Source organism: Anser cygnoides, chromosome 7 (genome assembly GCF_040182565.1).
Source record: "Anser cygnoides isolate HZ-2024a breed goose chromosome 7, Taihu_goose_T2T_genome, whole genome shotgun sequence".
NCBI lineage: Eukaryota > Metazoa > Chordata > Aves > Anseriformes > Anatidae > Anser > Anser cygnoides.
Genome location: NC_089879.1, coordinates 19575836 through 19593406, shown reverse-complemented (window position 1 = coordinate 19593406; position 17571 = coordinate 19575836). Strand labels below are relative to the sequence as shown.

Here is a 17571-nt window from a genome sequence, read left to right as displayed (position 1 = left end):
TCTGATTCAGTTAATCTCTGCAGCCAGCAAATTCCGCCCTGATGCATAATTGTATTTTCTTCTGCTTCTCCCCTGATGCCTGGCTCAGGCATGCTGCAGGGACTGAGCTGTCCCAGGAGTGCAGGGTATGCACTCAGAGCAGAGGACTGAAGAACAGGTGCTCACAGTATGGCCCAGGGTAGCCTCAGGTAGAATCAGAAAAACATTCTGGTCTCCACAGGTTTCATCATTAGCATTTCGTTTATCAGTGCTAATTGGACTGCTCTTAACACATGAATTGGAAGTGGTACATTGTCAGTAAAGGGCCTTCTTTGAACCAGCTGACCCCATATCTCTTTGCAGAATCATTGCTGGAATCTAAATTTGCCATGTGTGAAACTGGGAGGATGAAAGAGGATACTTAGAGCTCAGGAATTCAAGGAAAACTGTACACGGGCTATTTCTAGAAGATGGACAGGATGCTGAGCTTGAGCTCAGCACTTTGTGCAGCCCACCTGGGCTGGGAAAGACAGCACATGGCTGTATCCACCTGTTGTCTTGACATCTCCTTGTGCAGTTTTCTTCTGCCATGTGCATGAGCTTTTCAGCAGCAAAGGTCTGAAGGAACCACTTCATGCCCAAAAGGAAAGGCTCCCAGACCTGGGCCCAGGCTGAAGCAGAGATGCTCTATCTTGCAGCATCAGTGAGCTAAAGGAAATGGCCTGCTTAGACCTTCTGTGCTTTAAGAAGACCTTTTCAGCTTGTAATTTAATGGATTTAAGAAGCAGCTTGCAGTTTGTTCCAGCATTTGTCTTGGGGTGTTTGGAACTACTTATTTTATCTTTCAAAACAAGAATTCTTTCCTTTCTTTGATTTCCTGCCAGCTTCCTCCAGTTCCAGTTTTGATTCTTTTCCTTTGCAGTTCACAGCATGAATAGAAAAAGAAAACTTTGCACAGAAGGAAAGCAAATGTATAAAACCCAAGAAACAGATTTTCTCACTTTTCCATCTCTGATTCCCTTGGAATTCCCTTCATGTGTTAAGAACCCTTAGTTCCTTATAATGACAGAGAATAATAAATACTGCAGACAGAAGCACTCTGTCTGCATCAGCTCAATTCCCTTAATATCTGTAGTTTATTGTGCATGACACTGCATGTCTGATCATGGATTCCTCAGACCGACAGACCCCTAATTGAAATCAAAGGGAGTTTTGGCAGTAGCCACAGGAATGCAGTGGCATGGAGTCCCAGGTTATGTGCCTCAGGGAGAACATTGTCACACTTTTGAGTTGAGAGGAGTAAGTTAAAAGGTGAAGGAAATGATGGTTCCAGTATTTAATTTCTATTTTATTTATTTTTTTATGTTTCAGTCTTGCTGACATGGCAAATGCTGTTTAAATTAATCCCTACTCTGGAGAAAGGCCAGAGTAGATGTAAAAATGTCTGGGGAGACTGGGATGATGCCTTCCCAGGTCAAATACAGTGTTTTTTGTGGGTAACTTGTGGAGTGTTTATTTTTTTCCAAAGTAGGGTAATTGTTTTGAAAGGGATATCACTACATGCAAATTACGCCACAGTTCAAATGGAATGTGAAGGTGAAATTGAAGAAGCTATTGAGAGTTATTTTTGTCAAATTAAGAAAATCAGTTTTTATTATCCCCTTCCATTTATGATTGCAAAGAACTAGCTAAAACAAGTTCTGGTTGAAAAGTTTCCTCACTTGCAAAAGTGGTTCAGTTGTTTCCATTACACTTCCAAAACTGATAATAATATTAAGCAAGGCCACCAGTGCTTTTATGACCACCAAGAAGCAAAGGGTGATGCCACAGTTCAACATTGTCACTGTGGCAAAGAGAATTGGGCTGAGTGCTATGAAAATAGGGGAGTCTGTGTTCAAATTGGTGTTTCTGCACTTGGGCTTTTCCAGACATTTCTTAGAAGAGCTTGCAGTGACATCTGAAGGCCATATAGTAGAAAATCAGGGATCTGAAAATCTGCTCTTGACTGTTCCTATGACCTTCTTTCACTTCTCCTCCCTAGAAATGTATTTTTGTCACAAGGTGAGGGAGCTACCTAAATATTTTTTGGGAAGGCACAAGTTGTAACCTGATTAGTACAAGTGGGATGACATGCGAGTGCTAGGAAATGGGGAGAGAGAAAGGATATCTGCAAGGTTCCAGCTTGGAAGAGAATTCAGGAAAATGGAAAATAACTACTAAACATTTCAGCAATGGAGTTATTTCTTAATATGCACGGGAGACTGTTGAACAATCAACTGGGATAGATATACACAGAATAGCCCCAGCATTGGGAATGTTTGTGTGTTTTGGGTTTTTTTTTGTGAATGTTTTTGAAAGAAACAGACTGTCATGCTTCCCACCCAGCAGCCAGGCAGTCATGGCTCCTACCCACAGGCTCAGTGGTTGGAGGCAGACAGCTGAGGGTGGGGAGCAGAAACTTAATAATGCCAGTCAGGTGGTGAAGCACTGGTCCAATCTTGGTTGTCACAACTGTGTGACAACTCCACTGCACCCTTCCATGCTAAGTGCAAACTTACAGACAAGCTAAATTGTGTCTTAAATTGTTACAAAGCATGCTAATTCCAGTGGGGTGAGCAGTCTTCTTGAAGAAGCACAGGAAAATGCCTAGAATGGGTCTTAGTAAGGGAGAGCTGAAAGGAGATTGTGTTTTAACCAGGCAGCTCTATTAACTGGATTAATAGAGCATAGGTTCACAGAGGTCTTCTGAAGACATAAAGACGAGTAAGTCACTGGAGCTGTATCTTCAAACCAAATTACTAAAAATGCCTGCTAAATCACAATGAAACTTGGCAGGAGGAAAGGGTGTAAATCCTTCAGATTAAGATAAGGAACACCAGCCTAAGGCGTCATAGTTGACTTTGCAGGGCCACAGATTTGTTATAGACTATACCCAAATCATCAGGTTGAACCCTTTTCAGTAGCAATTTGTCTGCTACTTCTGGAAGCAAGCAGGCTGGGATCAATTGCTGTGAGCACCATCTACTTCGTGTTCTTTTTGATGAAACATCCGAAACTGCATAATCCATTGGGAGTTGCCTGCCTATAGGTACTGGTTGTTTGACAGATCTGTCACACTCCTCAGAAATAAAGATGCAAAATCCATGACTCAGGGACATGGTATATGTGTATCAGATACTCTCTAGGGGATGAAGAGTCCATTAAACAGCAAGACCCTAAACTCATCCGTATGAAGAATTCACATCTGTGACAGATAGAATATGGAGCGTACCCATCATCTAGCAGGTGATCTGACTCTAATGTGCTACTAATGCACTATAAATATTCAGTTTATTTCACCCTTTCAGAGACGTGTGTGGGTGAGCCCAGAGGAATTCTGCTTTTGCAGAACATGAGTGAGAACAGCAGGATTATGTTGCATGAGGGAGAACATGTCTTTAGGAGGCAATGGCACTCATAGCATAGGCTGTTCGAGGCAAGTATGTCATTGCACAATACAAAACTGAAGATATGACCTTCACAAAGAGGCTTATGACAAGGGTTCTGTAAACTTGCCAAATAATAGAAGAGGGGTGAATTAGTCAGATGTACAAGACAAGCTAGCAAAGCTGTGTGAAATGAAAGTGCAGAATAATTATTGCTTCTCAAAGCAATGTTAGCCAAAATGTGGAAATCAGTAACATAAGACAAGTGTGATTTTGGTGTAGTACGTCTTCACCTATACGTTAAATGAATTTGCATCAAGTCCTCTTGTTGAGCACAGTAAAGCAAAAAGAGGGGTAGTTGCCTTGCTGACACCATCCCACTCCTTTGCGTAATGTCTCAGCACCTCTCTTCAGGATGCGGTTCTCTTCACACAGCACCACCAGATAGGTTAATACCCTCCAAAGTAGGTAGAAATCAGACTCGTTTAAAATTTTCTTTTAGAAGAACACTAACTGTCAGTGTTCTGTCACTGAAATCAAAGGAAGTTGCCAGAGATGTCACTGAGCAACAGACCCCTCCACACAGGAATACATAACCACCTTTCCCCGTTCTATTTTTTTTATTTGTTTAATGAAAATAGGTAACATAAGCAACTGTCTCCTGCATTTCCACTGGAAAAAAATTTTGTTTTGATATCGCCCATGAAGCTGAGAAGTCTATAAAAGCAATAAAATCATAGGGAAAACTTGTAATGCTTGTCCTGATGGCATGTGAAAACACTGATGGGCATTTCTAGGTCACTGAAAAGAAGTTGATTACAACTGTAGCTGCTTAAGTACTGGAGTGAGGTAAGAGAAGGACACCTACCTCATTAAGGGACAGAAGTGGTGGTGTTTGAGGAATATATTAAGATAAAAGACAGGATTTATGCTCAGCTTGGGAAAATAAGCAATTAACCCATCAGTGGGAACTACATAGATCCAAGTGCTTTGAGGTATAAATACACCAGCCAGAGGGGGGAATTGTTGAATATACCATAAGAGGTATAGGTAGGAATGATAGGAAGTTGAGCTAAGGAAATGAAGACCTGATACCAGCCTCAGACGTTCCTGACGTTCTAGGAGAAAGTAAAAAATCAGTTAGATGAAATTTTGGAGAATTCACGGTTATGATCGTTTTCTCTGTCCTTTGCTCCCTTTGAAGAGTGTGAGCAATTCACCTACTTGAGTCTGTCAAATAAAAATGCCAGTCATTCTAGTGTACCTTTTTCATTTTTCATTAGGACTCCAGTTGTAGGTTTTTAATGATTATAACCTTCTTTAGACTCTGAGGACTGTTGGCAAAGATGTGAAATGTGCTCTGGGACTGGATTCGGAATTATACAAGAGCTCCTGTCCCTCTGTCACTTTTTGGGACACCATGTTGTACTGAGATGTTTCACTAGATGGTGCATTTGCCAAATTATTTGAAGAGATTGATCTTCCCATGCTGAAAGCTTCTGATGCAAGGTTTACCATAACAAGCCTTTTTGCTCTCTATATGCGGTACATCCTCTTCACAACTTTCTACAAAGCTGACCCTGCTGTGCAAGAGAGGAATGTGACCGTTGCTGTCATTTGGGGGATTTTTTTTGTCCATCACGAATCTTTGATTAATTCACAAGTCATTTAGAAACTAGCAAAGAATCCTGGCTTATTGGATTGGAGGGACTCTTAACTTTGGAAAGAGAAAAGTTGTGTTGGTCAGAAAATATTTCATATTCCTTATTAGGTTCCATTTCCCCCATCCCATCAATCTAGGAGAATTAAATGGAACTGAAGATGTGCATATATTGATTTATTTGCTTCCAGAAGGGAGGATTAGCCTGCAGGCAGCCCTGTGGGACAGTGAGGACAGACAGAGGTTCCCATGTCCAGGAAATTAATTCCTGCCCTTCTCCTTGGATGCGTGGAAGCCCTTCTGTCTTCAGGATTTGGGATGAGGGCATGGGCAGCACATCAAGCATCACACACCTTGCCAGGAGCTGTTGAAACTTTCACCGAGGAGCTCAGAAAAGCTATCCAGGTTGGAGGTGTGTGCTGCGCTTGTGCTCTGGGAGCTGGCGGTTTCACATCCATCTTGCAGGTAGCAAAGCCAGAGTGGGGCAATGGTGCTAAAGCCTGTCTGGCCCCTCTGCCTTTTCTCTTTCTTTGGGACGTATGTTATGGCAGAAATCACTAGGTGGTGCTGTTACACATAAATCTTGCACTTTCTCTTGATATCTTCACATTTTCAGTCTTCGGAGAAATGGTTCTGGTAAGCTTTGGGTGTGTGAAGCTCTTTGAAAGCTGCTGAAATAGGGGAAGGTAGCAGGCAGCAATAGCTGGCTGGAAGGGGGTGTAGATTCTTTGGACCCTGGTATTGGTGCTTTGGCTGGGATTTCTGGAGGAAGGGAAGAGATTTACTCCACACAGGCAGCAACACATCCTCTTCCTAAAAGTGTGTGTGCTCAAATCTAGCACCCTTGACTCCTTCCCCATCACAAATTCAGCTTTGAGGGCCCTCAAAGGAATCAGGAGATTCTGTTTCCTCTGGATGGACACCAGTGTAGCCAAGGCACAATGCTCTCCTGGTTTACATGGAGACATTCAGATGAATTTCACAGAAAGGGGAATCTTAGTGAGAGGATTTGCCTTCTAAGGTCATAAGTGGATAAATAAAATAATGTTAGAAGAGATTAGGAATTTTAGATTTTCTTTTTCTTCTGATGGTTTGGAACGTTTTTTTTTTTTTTTTGTATTATTATTATTTTTAAATGTGACTTGACTATTTCAATTTATTAAAAATTAATATAATTTAAATGGAAATACACGTGCATATGAATGTGTTTATGAGTTTATTTAGGTAGATCCTATATATTGCACAAATGTACATATACAAGACATCATTTTGTTCTCATAGCAATAGTAACTTCAGCAGATTATTGGGAAACCAGGCAGTGAAACTCATCAGTAACAGAAAGCAGAGACCCATTCTATCCTCCTCTTAATGACTAATATCTGGCAAGCCACCTGAACTTTTTTTTTAAATTATTATTATTTTTTAATTTCCTTTCACCTCCTGCTCTTTGTCTTGTTCATCTTTTTTTTGGCCTTCTTCCTTCAGAGGCTTACAATGTTCTGTATACATAACCATGCATTTCAATATTTTCAGAGTAGGGATTTAGACTTGCCTACCAAGAGGAAATTATTCTGAATTAACTATACTGATTTAGAAACTGATTTAGTTAAATCAGTGCAACTCTCCTGAGCGCTTTATATCACTTCAGTTTAAGTCATGAGTCAGTGAATAACAAATCAATTCTGTTGGCAGAGAGTGAGAAAGATTAGACTGGATCTTCAGCCCTTCTATCTCAGTATTTATTAGGCTAAGGACTCTTCAGGGCTTGTTGCTGTTCTCTTTAATTTTCTCTGCCTAATGGACCTGATCCATTTCTTGATGGCGTAAATGAGGGTTTTTCCATGACCTCCGGCTGGGAGCTGAAGATGGCAATAACTTTATTAAAAACCTGGAGAAGCTTAGAATGACAAGTAACTCAAAACTGCTTCCTTGCTGTGTACACAGTTCTCAGGTTGAGGCTCATAGTGCAGAAATCACCTCTGCTCTGAAAAATGTAATGTTCTACATTCAGTTCAAGAGAATTCAGTCCCTAAGCATACCAGTCTCTCCTAACATTGTGCTGAGAATATCACCATGCAAAGAGCCATAATCTGATTCAATTTTCCTAACAACAGCTAACAGCTAAAATCTCACATACATTTGAAATAGGATGAAAATAATCCCTGTGTCAATCTACAACGATTTTGTGCATTCAGGCTGAATAGACTTGGGACTCAGGCTGTTCCTGGTTTTGTATCTGCTTAACCAGAACATAGACTGATGTTACACTTACAAATTAAAAAGCATGGCTTTTTCAAAACCTACTTGGTAAAGCATCTGCTTTTTTGTTGTCCTCTTTCTGCATTTTTCTTCGCACTTCTACAGACTACTAAATAAGAAAGTTATCTGAGAATACGCTGATCAAGAATATTCTGAGTTCCACTAATTGAAAATGTTGCTTACTGTTACCAAGGTTTCTTACTGCTGGCTGTAGAGAGTACAGTGCAGAAACAGTTGTGCTCTTGGATGGTCTCACCAGTCCAGAAAAGAGTAACTAGGTTGTTTACAAACCTAATATTTTGGTTTATTGCAAAGCCTTTTTTCTCTTTCAGAACTGGATGTTCATAAAGCTCTACACTGTGTAACCAATAATGTTCTGACATGCTCTTACAATTCACCTGCAGTTAGTTCCTAGAAGCCTTTAAGTAAGTAGTGGTTCCCCCTTCCATTTTCATCTGTATTACGTGTGATTTCTTGCTCATTTTACAGGTTTATGATGGAACTCACATCTTTGCCTAAATTCCTGTGGACAAATGACAACAAACTTCTGCATCACCATTTTCCGGATGTATTGGCTACTGTTCACACCACACAAGACATTCCCAAAGAAGCTGTTTTTGGACCATGTATGCTCCAGAACACCCTAGTGGACACTGTAGCTTTTATCGCCCTCAAGTGTTCTGAAAGACGAAACATCCATTACGTATTTAAGGTAGGAGAACGCAGCATTTAATGCAAGTCATGTCGGACAGGGTCACACCATCTCTCAGGAGGTGGCTATGTCAGGGGGGAGACTTTTGTTCTGTTCAGCACAACTAACAGCTCCTCCAAAAGGGAGAAGTAGCCAGCATGTTTCTGATTATGAGCCGTAGACTGGAGGGACCTCAGTGAAAACTGGCTCCTTTGCAGGAAGAATACAAAGTTCCACTTCTGTGCTGACTATTGATGACTTGGCTTTTAAGTTTAGTCCAAAAAGGGGCCCTATATTTTTTCTTTCATCCTCCTGGGGACCCTAATTTGAACTTCTTGGTCCTTTCTGTATGCTTGGATAAAGACAATGGCCACCATTGGCACAGGTGGTTCTTCCCAGCCAGCCGTTTACCCCAGCAAAGCAAACCTGCGCCTTATAAAGCTGTCCTTCCCACTGAGTTCCTCTGAGCCTTACAGTCTCTTGTGGGGTTAGCCTCCTGGATCCAAGGAACAGCCTTATCCTCACCCTTCTCCTCCGGCTCCTGTCAAGGAAGCCAGACCACGTCCATTGCACAGCTCTGACTGAGCCTCTTGGGCAGTAAAGCCCTTCCCTCATTTATGGATGCAAAAGATTCATCTGAGGGATTTCCATCCCAGGAAGAGGGTGGATTTGCACTACTTGTAGTGTCTCTGCATGTGTGGAAAAACTGAAGCAGGCTCATGCTTGCAGTTGAGTGTACCCAGGTCTTCTGTTCTGCCCTGTATTCCTCCCCAGCTCCTCCAAACTCTCTCAGCTGCTTCCCTGCAGGCCCGGTTCCTGGAGAAGCTGTGTTCCCTTTGACTTTGCTTAGAGCTCCGGGTGGGTGCTTGGTATTTCTGAAACACTGAAACTAATAAATGACAGCCTCTGTCAAAGCTATTAGTTGCAACCACTGTGTGTGTGGGTGGGTGTGCTTGTGTTGCTGTCAGACTTTTGGATTTCTCAATCATTGTTAATTACCATGGCGTTTAGAGAGAACCAGTTACGGGGCATGCTAATTTATTTTCTCCCTTATAATAATTAACTCTTATACTAATGGCCCCTTAATATTTTTTTCTTTTATTCAAGCTCCTACCATGGTCATACTTTTCATGGTAGGTAATAGTCAGACTGAGCTAAACACAGAGAAAGAAAACCAAAATACTGTTTCTGATACAAAACACCAATGAATGGCTGCCCTGCAATTAGTGGAAAACAAAGAGCTATACATTGCTTGGGGTGAAATTTGGATCATACTTGTCATTAGACATTTTTCATTTCCAAATTTCTTCCTTTCAAAACAATGACTTAGTGCTTCAAAAATTAGTTGAGGCTTTTTATGTGTATAAGTGCTGCCCTTGATCGCCCTGTGTTTCAGCCTCCGAGCTATGAAAATCTTCCCCATCCTTCAAATACTGCCGAGGACATAGATCTGCTGTGGTAAACACCAAGGAAAAAAACCTATAAATAAATAAATCATTCCCTATTCAAAGCAAATGCAATCAATTAAATAAGATGGGAGCCACACACTGAATGAGGAAGACAAAACCAAATGTTTTACAGTTATATTATTTCCAGAGCATGGTCAACCTGTGACTAAATGACTCAGGAGTCCTGTGGAGAAAGGCATTTATGCGACTGAGGACTATGTTGTAACATGTACACAGAAGGGAGATTTAATTTGAGCAGTAGGCTTAATATTATGTTTTTAACTTTTGAGTGCCTGACCTTCCAACCTAAGTGAAATTTTTAAATTAAGCTGTTTGGTATTTCTGAATGCACACACAGAAAGTAAATCAATTCCTCACTACACTCAGAAGTAATTTAATGAAAAGTATTAATCAAATGAGTTTTTGTCTGTTTGTATACCCTGAAATGAATTTAAGCTATTTATCAAAGGGAGAAAGGGGAATATGTCATTTTATTTCTGAAAAAGGAAAGGGATAATATAAGTGCTTCCTATCTGTACTTGTTAAAAACTTATATTTGCATAATCTAGCTGCTAGTATATGCAGAAGTTGTCTCCCTGGGATTTTGACTCAAATAACCAATATTATTCCTAATTTACCCCTCTCCTGACACGTCCCATTTCCCCATGGGATTGAGACCCCTACTTACAGAGGAGCACGCCATCTGTACCTCTGAGATCCACACCCAACGCAGCCTCAGGAGACAACCAGCATCAGCAGAGGACAGCACCCTTGCCACGAGGGGGCCGGAGATGGGCCAAGGGACCAGCCCTGGCACTGCTGGCCCAGAGCAGGTTCACATGAACAACGGTGTCCCCTTCTGGTCCCACTCAGTGCTCCCAGAGCTCTCAGCACTCACACCAGGGAAGCCTTCTCCCTCCCATGACTTCGGGTTTGATCACAGCTGTGTGTGATTTGGGCTCACAGCTTTGGCATAGGCTCTGTGTGAGGCAGAAAATAGGCTTTTTCTTGAATTTCATGGAAATCTATTTGGGGTTGCAGGATTTTAAACTTCCCTTTTTGTGTGTCCTGTCTCACAGGTGGATGTTACGTCTGTGCACAGTCCTACAGGGCTGCCTTGGATGAGACTTGTACAAGCAGCTGCCAATAACAAGGAGCAAAACTTGGAAGCTTACTTAGAAAATAGTCAGTTATATTATCGCTCTACCAGGAAAATCAACAAAAATGAGGAACTGCTTGTCTGGTATGATGAGGAGCTTTCCAGACTCCTGGGTTTCAATGAGATAAAAGCTCAAAGTCCCCCAAATGGTAAGTACCAGACTGCTGGCTCTCCAGGGGTCACTGAGGACTGAAGTGAGTCTGCAACTTCTTTAGCATGGGTGATCCTGTAATGCAGGAAATAAAACCAGTCTAAATCCTTAGCAGTCAGCTAAGAAAAGAGACATTCTCTTTTGGGGATTGAGCTGGAGGCATACACTGAGAAGAAATTTGTAGTTCTCAATGCCATTTTAATTGTTACTGTCCAGCAGAGGACAGTGCACTAGGGAGCAGTGTTGAGGGTTTTAAGCTGTGCAATGGACAGGACATCTATGCACCTGACTACCTCGGACTCCTAAAAGCCTAAAATATCAATTTGAAATATGCCCTTAAAATAAAAAGATGCCTTTAAAATAACAATTTTATCTAATACAAGCATGGCTGGAGAGTCTAAATGAGAGCATTTCTGCAAGGAGCACATGGAGGTAAATACAAGTGAACAATTTTCCATAACAGCAAGGGACCTGACTCTGCACTGGCATTAACTTTACCATGTATAGTCTTGTATGACGTAAGAGATGTTTCTGGGTTTGTTTTTTGTTTGTTTGTTTGTGTCAACAGCAGGGTCAGGATCTGATTGGTCAGGATCCATGATTCTGACTTTGCAAAACTCATCATTTGTTGTCTGTTTCTGCAGAGCTGAGATGCCAGGAATGCAACCGAGTCTTTAAATGTGAGCATTCGTATCTCTCCCATGTCCGCTTCCTATGCATCCCAGAGAAGAGTGCCCTGCTGTGGAGAAACTTCCAGGATGGCAAGACTGAAAAAGGCAACTTAGAGGACCAGACCACAAATTTCCACAGCCTGGCAAGGGATCTAGAGGTCAAAATGACAGCTCGTAAAGATGATGCACATGGTCTCACTGGAGAAAAGAGAGCAAAATTAGAAGAGGCTGAGAACAACAGGAGCAGGAAAACAGTGTTGTTGGAGAAAACAAATAACCTGAGTGAGGGACATAACTGTGGGGCCAAGGAAGAGGTTGGGGGAGAGCGTGCACTGGCAGGTTCTTTCTGGAAGCCTAGTTCAGGGAGGCAATCAGCTAGGAAGGATGCTTTCGAGCAGAAGCAGAGTGCTTTCACTGAGGTCAGGAGGGTAAAAGAGAAAACGAGGAATGAGAAACCCAAGGAATCAGAAGAGGAGGATGACACGGTCCCAGCTGGGAAGGAGCAGGTGTCAAAGGAAGTGTTGCTGAACTCCTCTGGCAGTGCATTCTCCTTCGTGTGGCCCACCAGAGCCCGAGGAGAGCAGAAGAGTGCTTTCAGCAAGCCCAGTAAATGTCTAGCAGAAAGAGCTGCAATAAATTCTTCTCATCCCATGAGTGAGTCACCAAAGAGCCTGGGGGAGCTGTCCGGCTTCATTGCCACCACAGACATCATGTGCTGCAGCACTCTTCTCAATTCCAAGTTCTTCGTCAGTGATTTGTGCAATGCTCAGATGCTGCAGACTAGCATCACTCGGAGCAATGTTTTCCCATATACCTCAGAACTGTGGCCCAAACAAGCAGGAGGACAGTTACAAAACACAAGTACCACTTCTTCCTCCTCCTCCTCCTCCTCCTTGACTCTTCTTCCCCCTACCTTCACGTCATTTGGAGTGGCTGCCCAGAACTGGTGTGCCAAATGCAATCTGTCCTTTCGCATGACATCTGATTTAGTCTTCCACATGCGGTCACATCACAAAAAAGAATACTCCTCAACTGAATCCCAGAGCAAGAGGAGACGAGAGGAGAAGCTAACATGTCCAATTTGTCATGAGTACTTCCGAGAACGCCATCATTTATCCCGGCACATGACCTCTCACAATTAGAGCTGTGCAGATAGATCTCACCAAGGGACTGGGCAGGTTGGGTAAAGAAGGGAAATGTTATTCAATTGTATCAATTTCTTTTTACAGTTACATTAATTTCTTACAGGAGATCACTGCTTACAGTAATTTATAATAGATGCTTTGCAAAAAATATAAGATGTTTACAGAAGTCTGAGTGGGTTGTAAGATCTGAAAACTCAGCCTAGCCCTTGTCAATCTATTTTTGAGGAAATAAAGTAGTGAAATGAATGCACATGCAGTACTAATTTGCAAAGAGTTGGGAACAAAGGTATCATTTTGCAGACAGAGTTTGCTTTGCTTGTATCTGATTTGCTGGTTTATGTGCAGTACAATGTAAATACAGAAGTAACACACTCTTTACTGAATGTGGAATCTTTAAACACTAAAAAAAAAAAAAAAAAAGCATTTATATGCTTAAAGAAAATAAGTTACTTTTCCTAGCAGCTTTGGTGGACTCACTCCTTTGTGTTAGCTGAATCAGCTCTCTTATCAGATTCATCTCACTGTCTCCTTGGCTTTGGAAGGGACTACTTAAAGTTAAGACTACCTGAAAATAGTGGTTGTCAAAAAGTGACCAACACACAGCCAAAGAGGATGTGAGTTGTAAATCAGTACACCTGAGTTCTGTTCTATGCTCTACCACTTTTGAAATATCTTACACAAAACCAAATCAAGCTGGATCTGCATCAGAATGTGACCTGTTGTCAACACGATCATGTAGACAGGGAAAGCAAATTCTTTCCTGGGTGTGCTTGCAAAATCTGTGTGACTTTGGTAGGCATATAGATCGGATAGGGGCAGAGTTTGGCCTGTGGTTTTCAGTTTTTGGATATACTAAAGAAAGTAGCTGGGAATTCTGAGTTACTGCTTCTGATAGATAGAACCTGCACCCTTTAAGTCTGGATGATAGGCTCCATTCTGCTGACAGCTAGAAGAGGAACGTCCTTCAGAAAATGACAGAGGCATTAATTGCATTGGATGAGACCATCTCTATCATCTGGTTTCTACATTGGCCAATACATCCATTTTAAAGAAGATGCCAAAGTCTCTCTGTAGCCAGTCTATGAGACAGTTTTCTCTTGCCTTCTTTGGTTTGTGCTCTGCTTAGTCTCAATCAGTTTGTATTGCTTGGAGGGGAGGGGAGGGAAAGCAAGAACCCTGCCTGTTGTTACTGCAGCTCATCTAATTAGCCTTTCATTACTTTCTAAATCCACTTAGGGACTTGCTCTTGATAGCTTATGACAACATGTTATTCATGTGAGCATTTATATCTCTCTTGAATGGGATTTTTTTAAGGTTGTCTCCTGTTTTTGTGGCCTGTCTCTAAGCCTTATCTGCAGTTATTCCCTTTCAGATAGAGAATTGTTAAAAAGTGCTTACTCCCCAGATAAGAGTACCCCTGAGATTTGTATAGGACATTGCAATATACTCCTTATTATTTAACTTCATGCTGATGATACAGTCCAGTGTTTGTCTGGAGCACACTGGACAGAAGTTTTTATTGAGTTCCCATGATGATGCTTAGGTTGATAATGCAAGTATCGGACATCCAAGTGACAAGAGACAGCCCTAGAGTCTTAGGCTGTCAATTGGGATCAACGTATTACCCTCATTGTCATCTCTTGGGAGATTTCTCTGAGTCAGAGACCATATTCTTACCAGTATATTGCTGTTTATTATTAATACATGGCTGTTTCCTGTTAGCATAAACATTTGACTTATTGTAGGCCAGCCACTGGCTGTGCACTGCAGCTTTATTTTCCCAACATAAAGTGATTAAACCTTTACATTATGCCTTTGAGTTTAGAGGACATAAATTGAGACTGGAGGTCTGGTTGGACTGTAACACAGCTTTCCCAGGTCAGTGCTGGAACTTCTTTCATTGGAGTCATTAAAAACTAAAGTGAACAAAAGCTTTGATACATGCAGCACAGGGAACAACCTTGCATTGAGTAGGGGATGATGTGGTTTCCTCCTAATCTTTCCATCTCTATTTTGTGTCCAATAACATTTACTGTGTAAGGAATATATTTATGGCAAGGTTTTACGGGCCAAATTTCACTCCATCTGGTTTTATCTGGGTGCCAGCCAGTTTACTGTGAAGTCAGTGTCCATAAAGCATAATAAAGGACTCCATGGTGTAACTGCATTCATATGTGGTTAGGGTTATAGTTCCCATTAGTAGTTTAGGCCAGATTGTGATCTCACTTATTCCAGTGCAAATCCAGAATAATTCCATGTTGCTACTCCTGATTTACATCAATAATATTCAGATCAGTCTGGCCCTGTATGAATAAGACTAAAGATTATTTTTTTTTTTCGTACCATTACTGCCAAGTATTCTCCTCTATGCTTTCTATAATATGCTGTTTTCTTAACGGTTGTATGTTAGAAACTTAGCTTCAGATTTTTTCTGGAAAAAGACAGGAGCAGCTATGTAATGCTTCCCCGTATTATGTTGGTGCATCGCTTCAACACTGTCTACTCCACGGGCCTGTTTTTCCAGTGCGCTACACTTGGTTATCATTTAGGTCAGCATGAAGCAGTATCTAACTGGCTACATGGTTTCGCTGATTTTGTGTTGGTGTAAGTGATACTGAGAAAGTGTGGAAAACCAGCCACGGATAAAAAGCTGCTAAATCTCCAGATTTCTTCCAATGGTGTGTTAGATCTACATCCTCAGAGCTCTCATCAGTAATTAAACTTCATTCTGCCCATCATACGAGGTTTCAGTAAGCAGCAAGACTACAGGGAGAGATAGCTTTCCTTTATATCATGAAGTTGTTTTCTTTGGTGAAAGAAAAAAAAAAAAACAACAAAAAAACCCTCTAACCCAGTTTCTTTGTGGGCATATCTCAGCCACATCAACTTGGATACTGTGATGACAAGTCCTGTATAAATGCCTTCTGTGCATAGAAAGGCAAAAGAACCAGTTATGAAGAGTATCAGAACTAATTCAAAATACAAAAATGAAGAGGAGAGATTTTTAATTAGCTTTCCCTATGACATTGTCCTTACCTCCTCCAGTTGCAGGAGCAGCACGGTTTTATGCTAGCATGTAAAGACTGGGGGGTTTCCTTGTGCAAAACAGAAATCCCACTGCAGGGAAATGTGTGCTATGCTGTCCTTACCCCCTTTCAGATGGCCACTGGCACAAAGATTGAATGAACAAGTTGCTTTTTACACTGAAGACTACAGAGTTTTGTGAACTAAGACCTGTTTACACACACTACTGTCCAGTATCACATTCTGTTGCCAGCTACACCTGTGCTGACATCAGAGCAAAATAGCACCGGTGCCAATGGAATCAGAACTTGATTCCCTATGTGTAAAATAAGCTTTTGTGCAAATCCCCTCATGCAGTTGAGGGGGAATGTCTTTTACGTGTCTCATGTTTAACTGAGTGTCTCATCTAAGTTGGGTTACATAAACCCTTGGACTTAGCCAAAATTTTGGGAGATTTTATTTCTTTATATGAAAATATTCATATTAAAGCTGAGTGAACCAAGGCAGCACAGGCAGAAGGAAGCCTAACAAGACAAAGAAAAACAAACTTCCTGTAACTGAGTCATGCTGGAAGCTTTTTTTCCTTATGTCTGGAAGTCTGAACATTTAAATTGGTGCAGATGAAAGGAAATCCTGCTGGAAGAAAGGCACTCCACTAGATGTTCTTGAAGAAATGAAGGGACTTAAGGAATTCATGAAGGACTGCATCCAGTCCCAGCACAATACTGTGATTTTACTGCAGGGATCTGTGTCTTTTTTATGACTAGAGATACTTGGAGGAAAAAAAAATGAAGATGTGTTTCTCTATCAAAACCACACTCAGATTTTTGAAAAGTATACATGTGCTTGTTTTTAAGAGTAAATTTTCACTAATTCCTTAGATACAGTCTGTGGGCTCCCTACAGACCACAGTTTGAAAATCACTGGACTAGGGCAGTTTTTGTGGTGTGATCAGGGAAGACTGCATTAGAAGCACTCTCTAGAGAGCAAGAATGCACCATTCTGTAGCAAAAAAACCAAGTAAGCTGGCTGCCATTTCTTGGTCGGAGTCCTATGAACTCTAAAAGGAGAAGGATCATACTGCTAGGAGGGCTGGTACACCAACTTCTTTCTTCCTTTCTTCAAAAGGAACGTTATTAGAATTAACCATTAGGAAGTTCTAGGTTGGAAGGTAAGGAAATTGTGCTACAAACTGTTGAATGTCCACGTCAGCTCTGGAACCAGAAGAGAGAAGGGTGATGGTTTCAATGTGTTTCCTGTTGTATAAAGAGCTGGAAAGGCACTTCAGTATTTACCAAGTCCATCCCTAAGACAACATCTGTCTAACTTTCTCATTTAAATCACAAATCATGGATTGTCCATAACTGATTTTCATTTGTAATTTGGTGATGTTCTAGTCTTTCACTGCAGTGTAATTTTCTAAACAATTACTCTCTATTGAGAGAGTATTACAACACTATTGATATCAAATGGACTCACCAGCAAATGCATTTTCTTTTTTGTTTTTTGTTTTCCTGACTGTATCCCAACTGTTTATTATTCATAAGTACTTATCATATTACTCAGGCGAAGAAATTATTTATTATTTGTGCCCATTTGGTATAGTTTTTGGTCCTTGAATGGATGGCTGAAGTTTTTAAATGTTGGGTTTGACAACCACTATTGTTTGTACATGACAGCACAACAGATTGTGTTTAGAAAAAAGGAAGCAGTATATCTGGATCATTTAGATATTAAAGAGGCTTAAAAGACATTAGAATACATTAGTGTTGTTTACTCATTCATGACTAACCCAGTCTTTTCCATATTAAGTATCTTTAATATTCTTCATACATATATCACTTTACACAATATACTGTATGAGTTTTAATCCATTTAAATGGTTCTGCAAAACTGAGAAATTCAACAACTGGCTATTGCATAAAAATCAGAATACGAAAATGACTCAAAAGAGCCCAG

The 17571-nt window shown here is 41.0% G+C and overlaps 1 protein-coding gene across 1 annotated transcript; it reads left to right on the top strand.

Moving 5' to 3' along the window:
- Positions 1–6528: 6528 nt before the first annotated feature.
- On the top strand, positions 6529–17343 carry ZNF488 (zinc finger protein 488). The gene is made up of 3 exons (XM_048069337.2): positions 6529–8035; positions 10542–10770; positions 11417–17343. Exons 1-3 carry the CDS (start codon positions 7817–7819, stop codon positions 12583–12585), a joined length of 1617 nt encoding a protein of 538 aa, XP_047925294.1. The 5' UTR covers positions 6529–7816; the 3' UTR covers positions 12586–17343.
- Positions 17344–17571: the final 228 nt, after the last annotated feature.

Excerpts from the sequence above, each read along its gene's own strand:
- ZNF488 (XM_048069337.2), top strand. The coding sequence starts at position 7,817 with ATGATGGAACTCACATCTTTGCCTAAATTCCTGTGGACAAATGACAAC. Across the intron at positions 8,036-10,541 it reads ACATCCATTACGTATTTAAG|GTGGATGTTACGTCTGTGCA; the intron begins GTAGGAGAACGC and ends CCTGTCTCACAG. Across the intron at positions 10,771-11,416 it reads AGCTCAAAGTCCCCCAAATG|AGCTGAGATGCCAGGAATGC; the intron begins GTAAGTACCAGA and ends CTGTTTCTGCAG.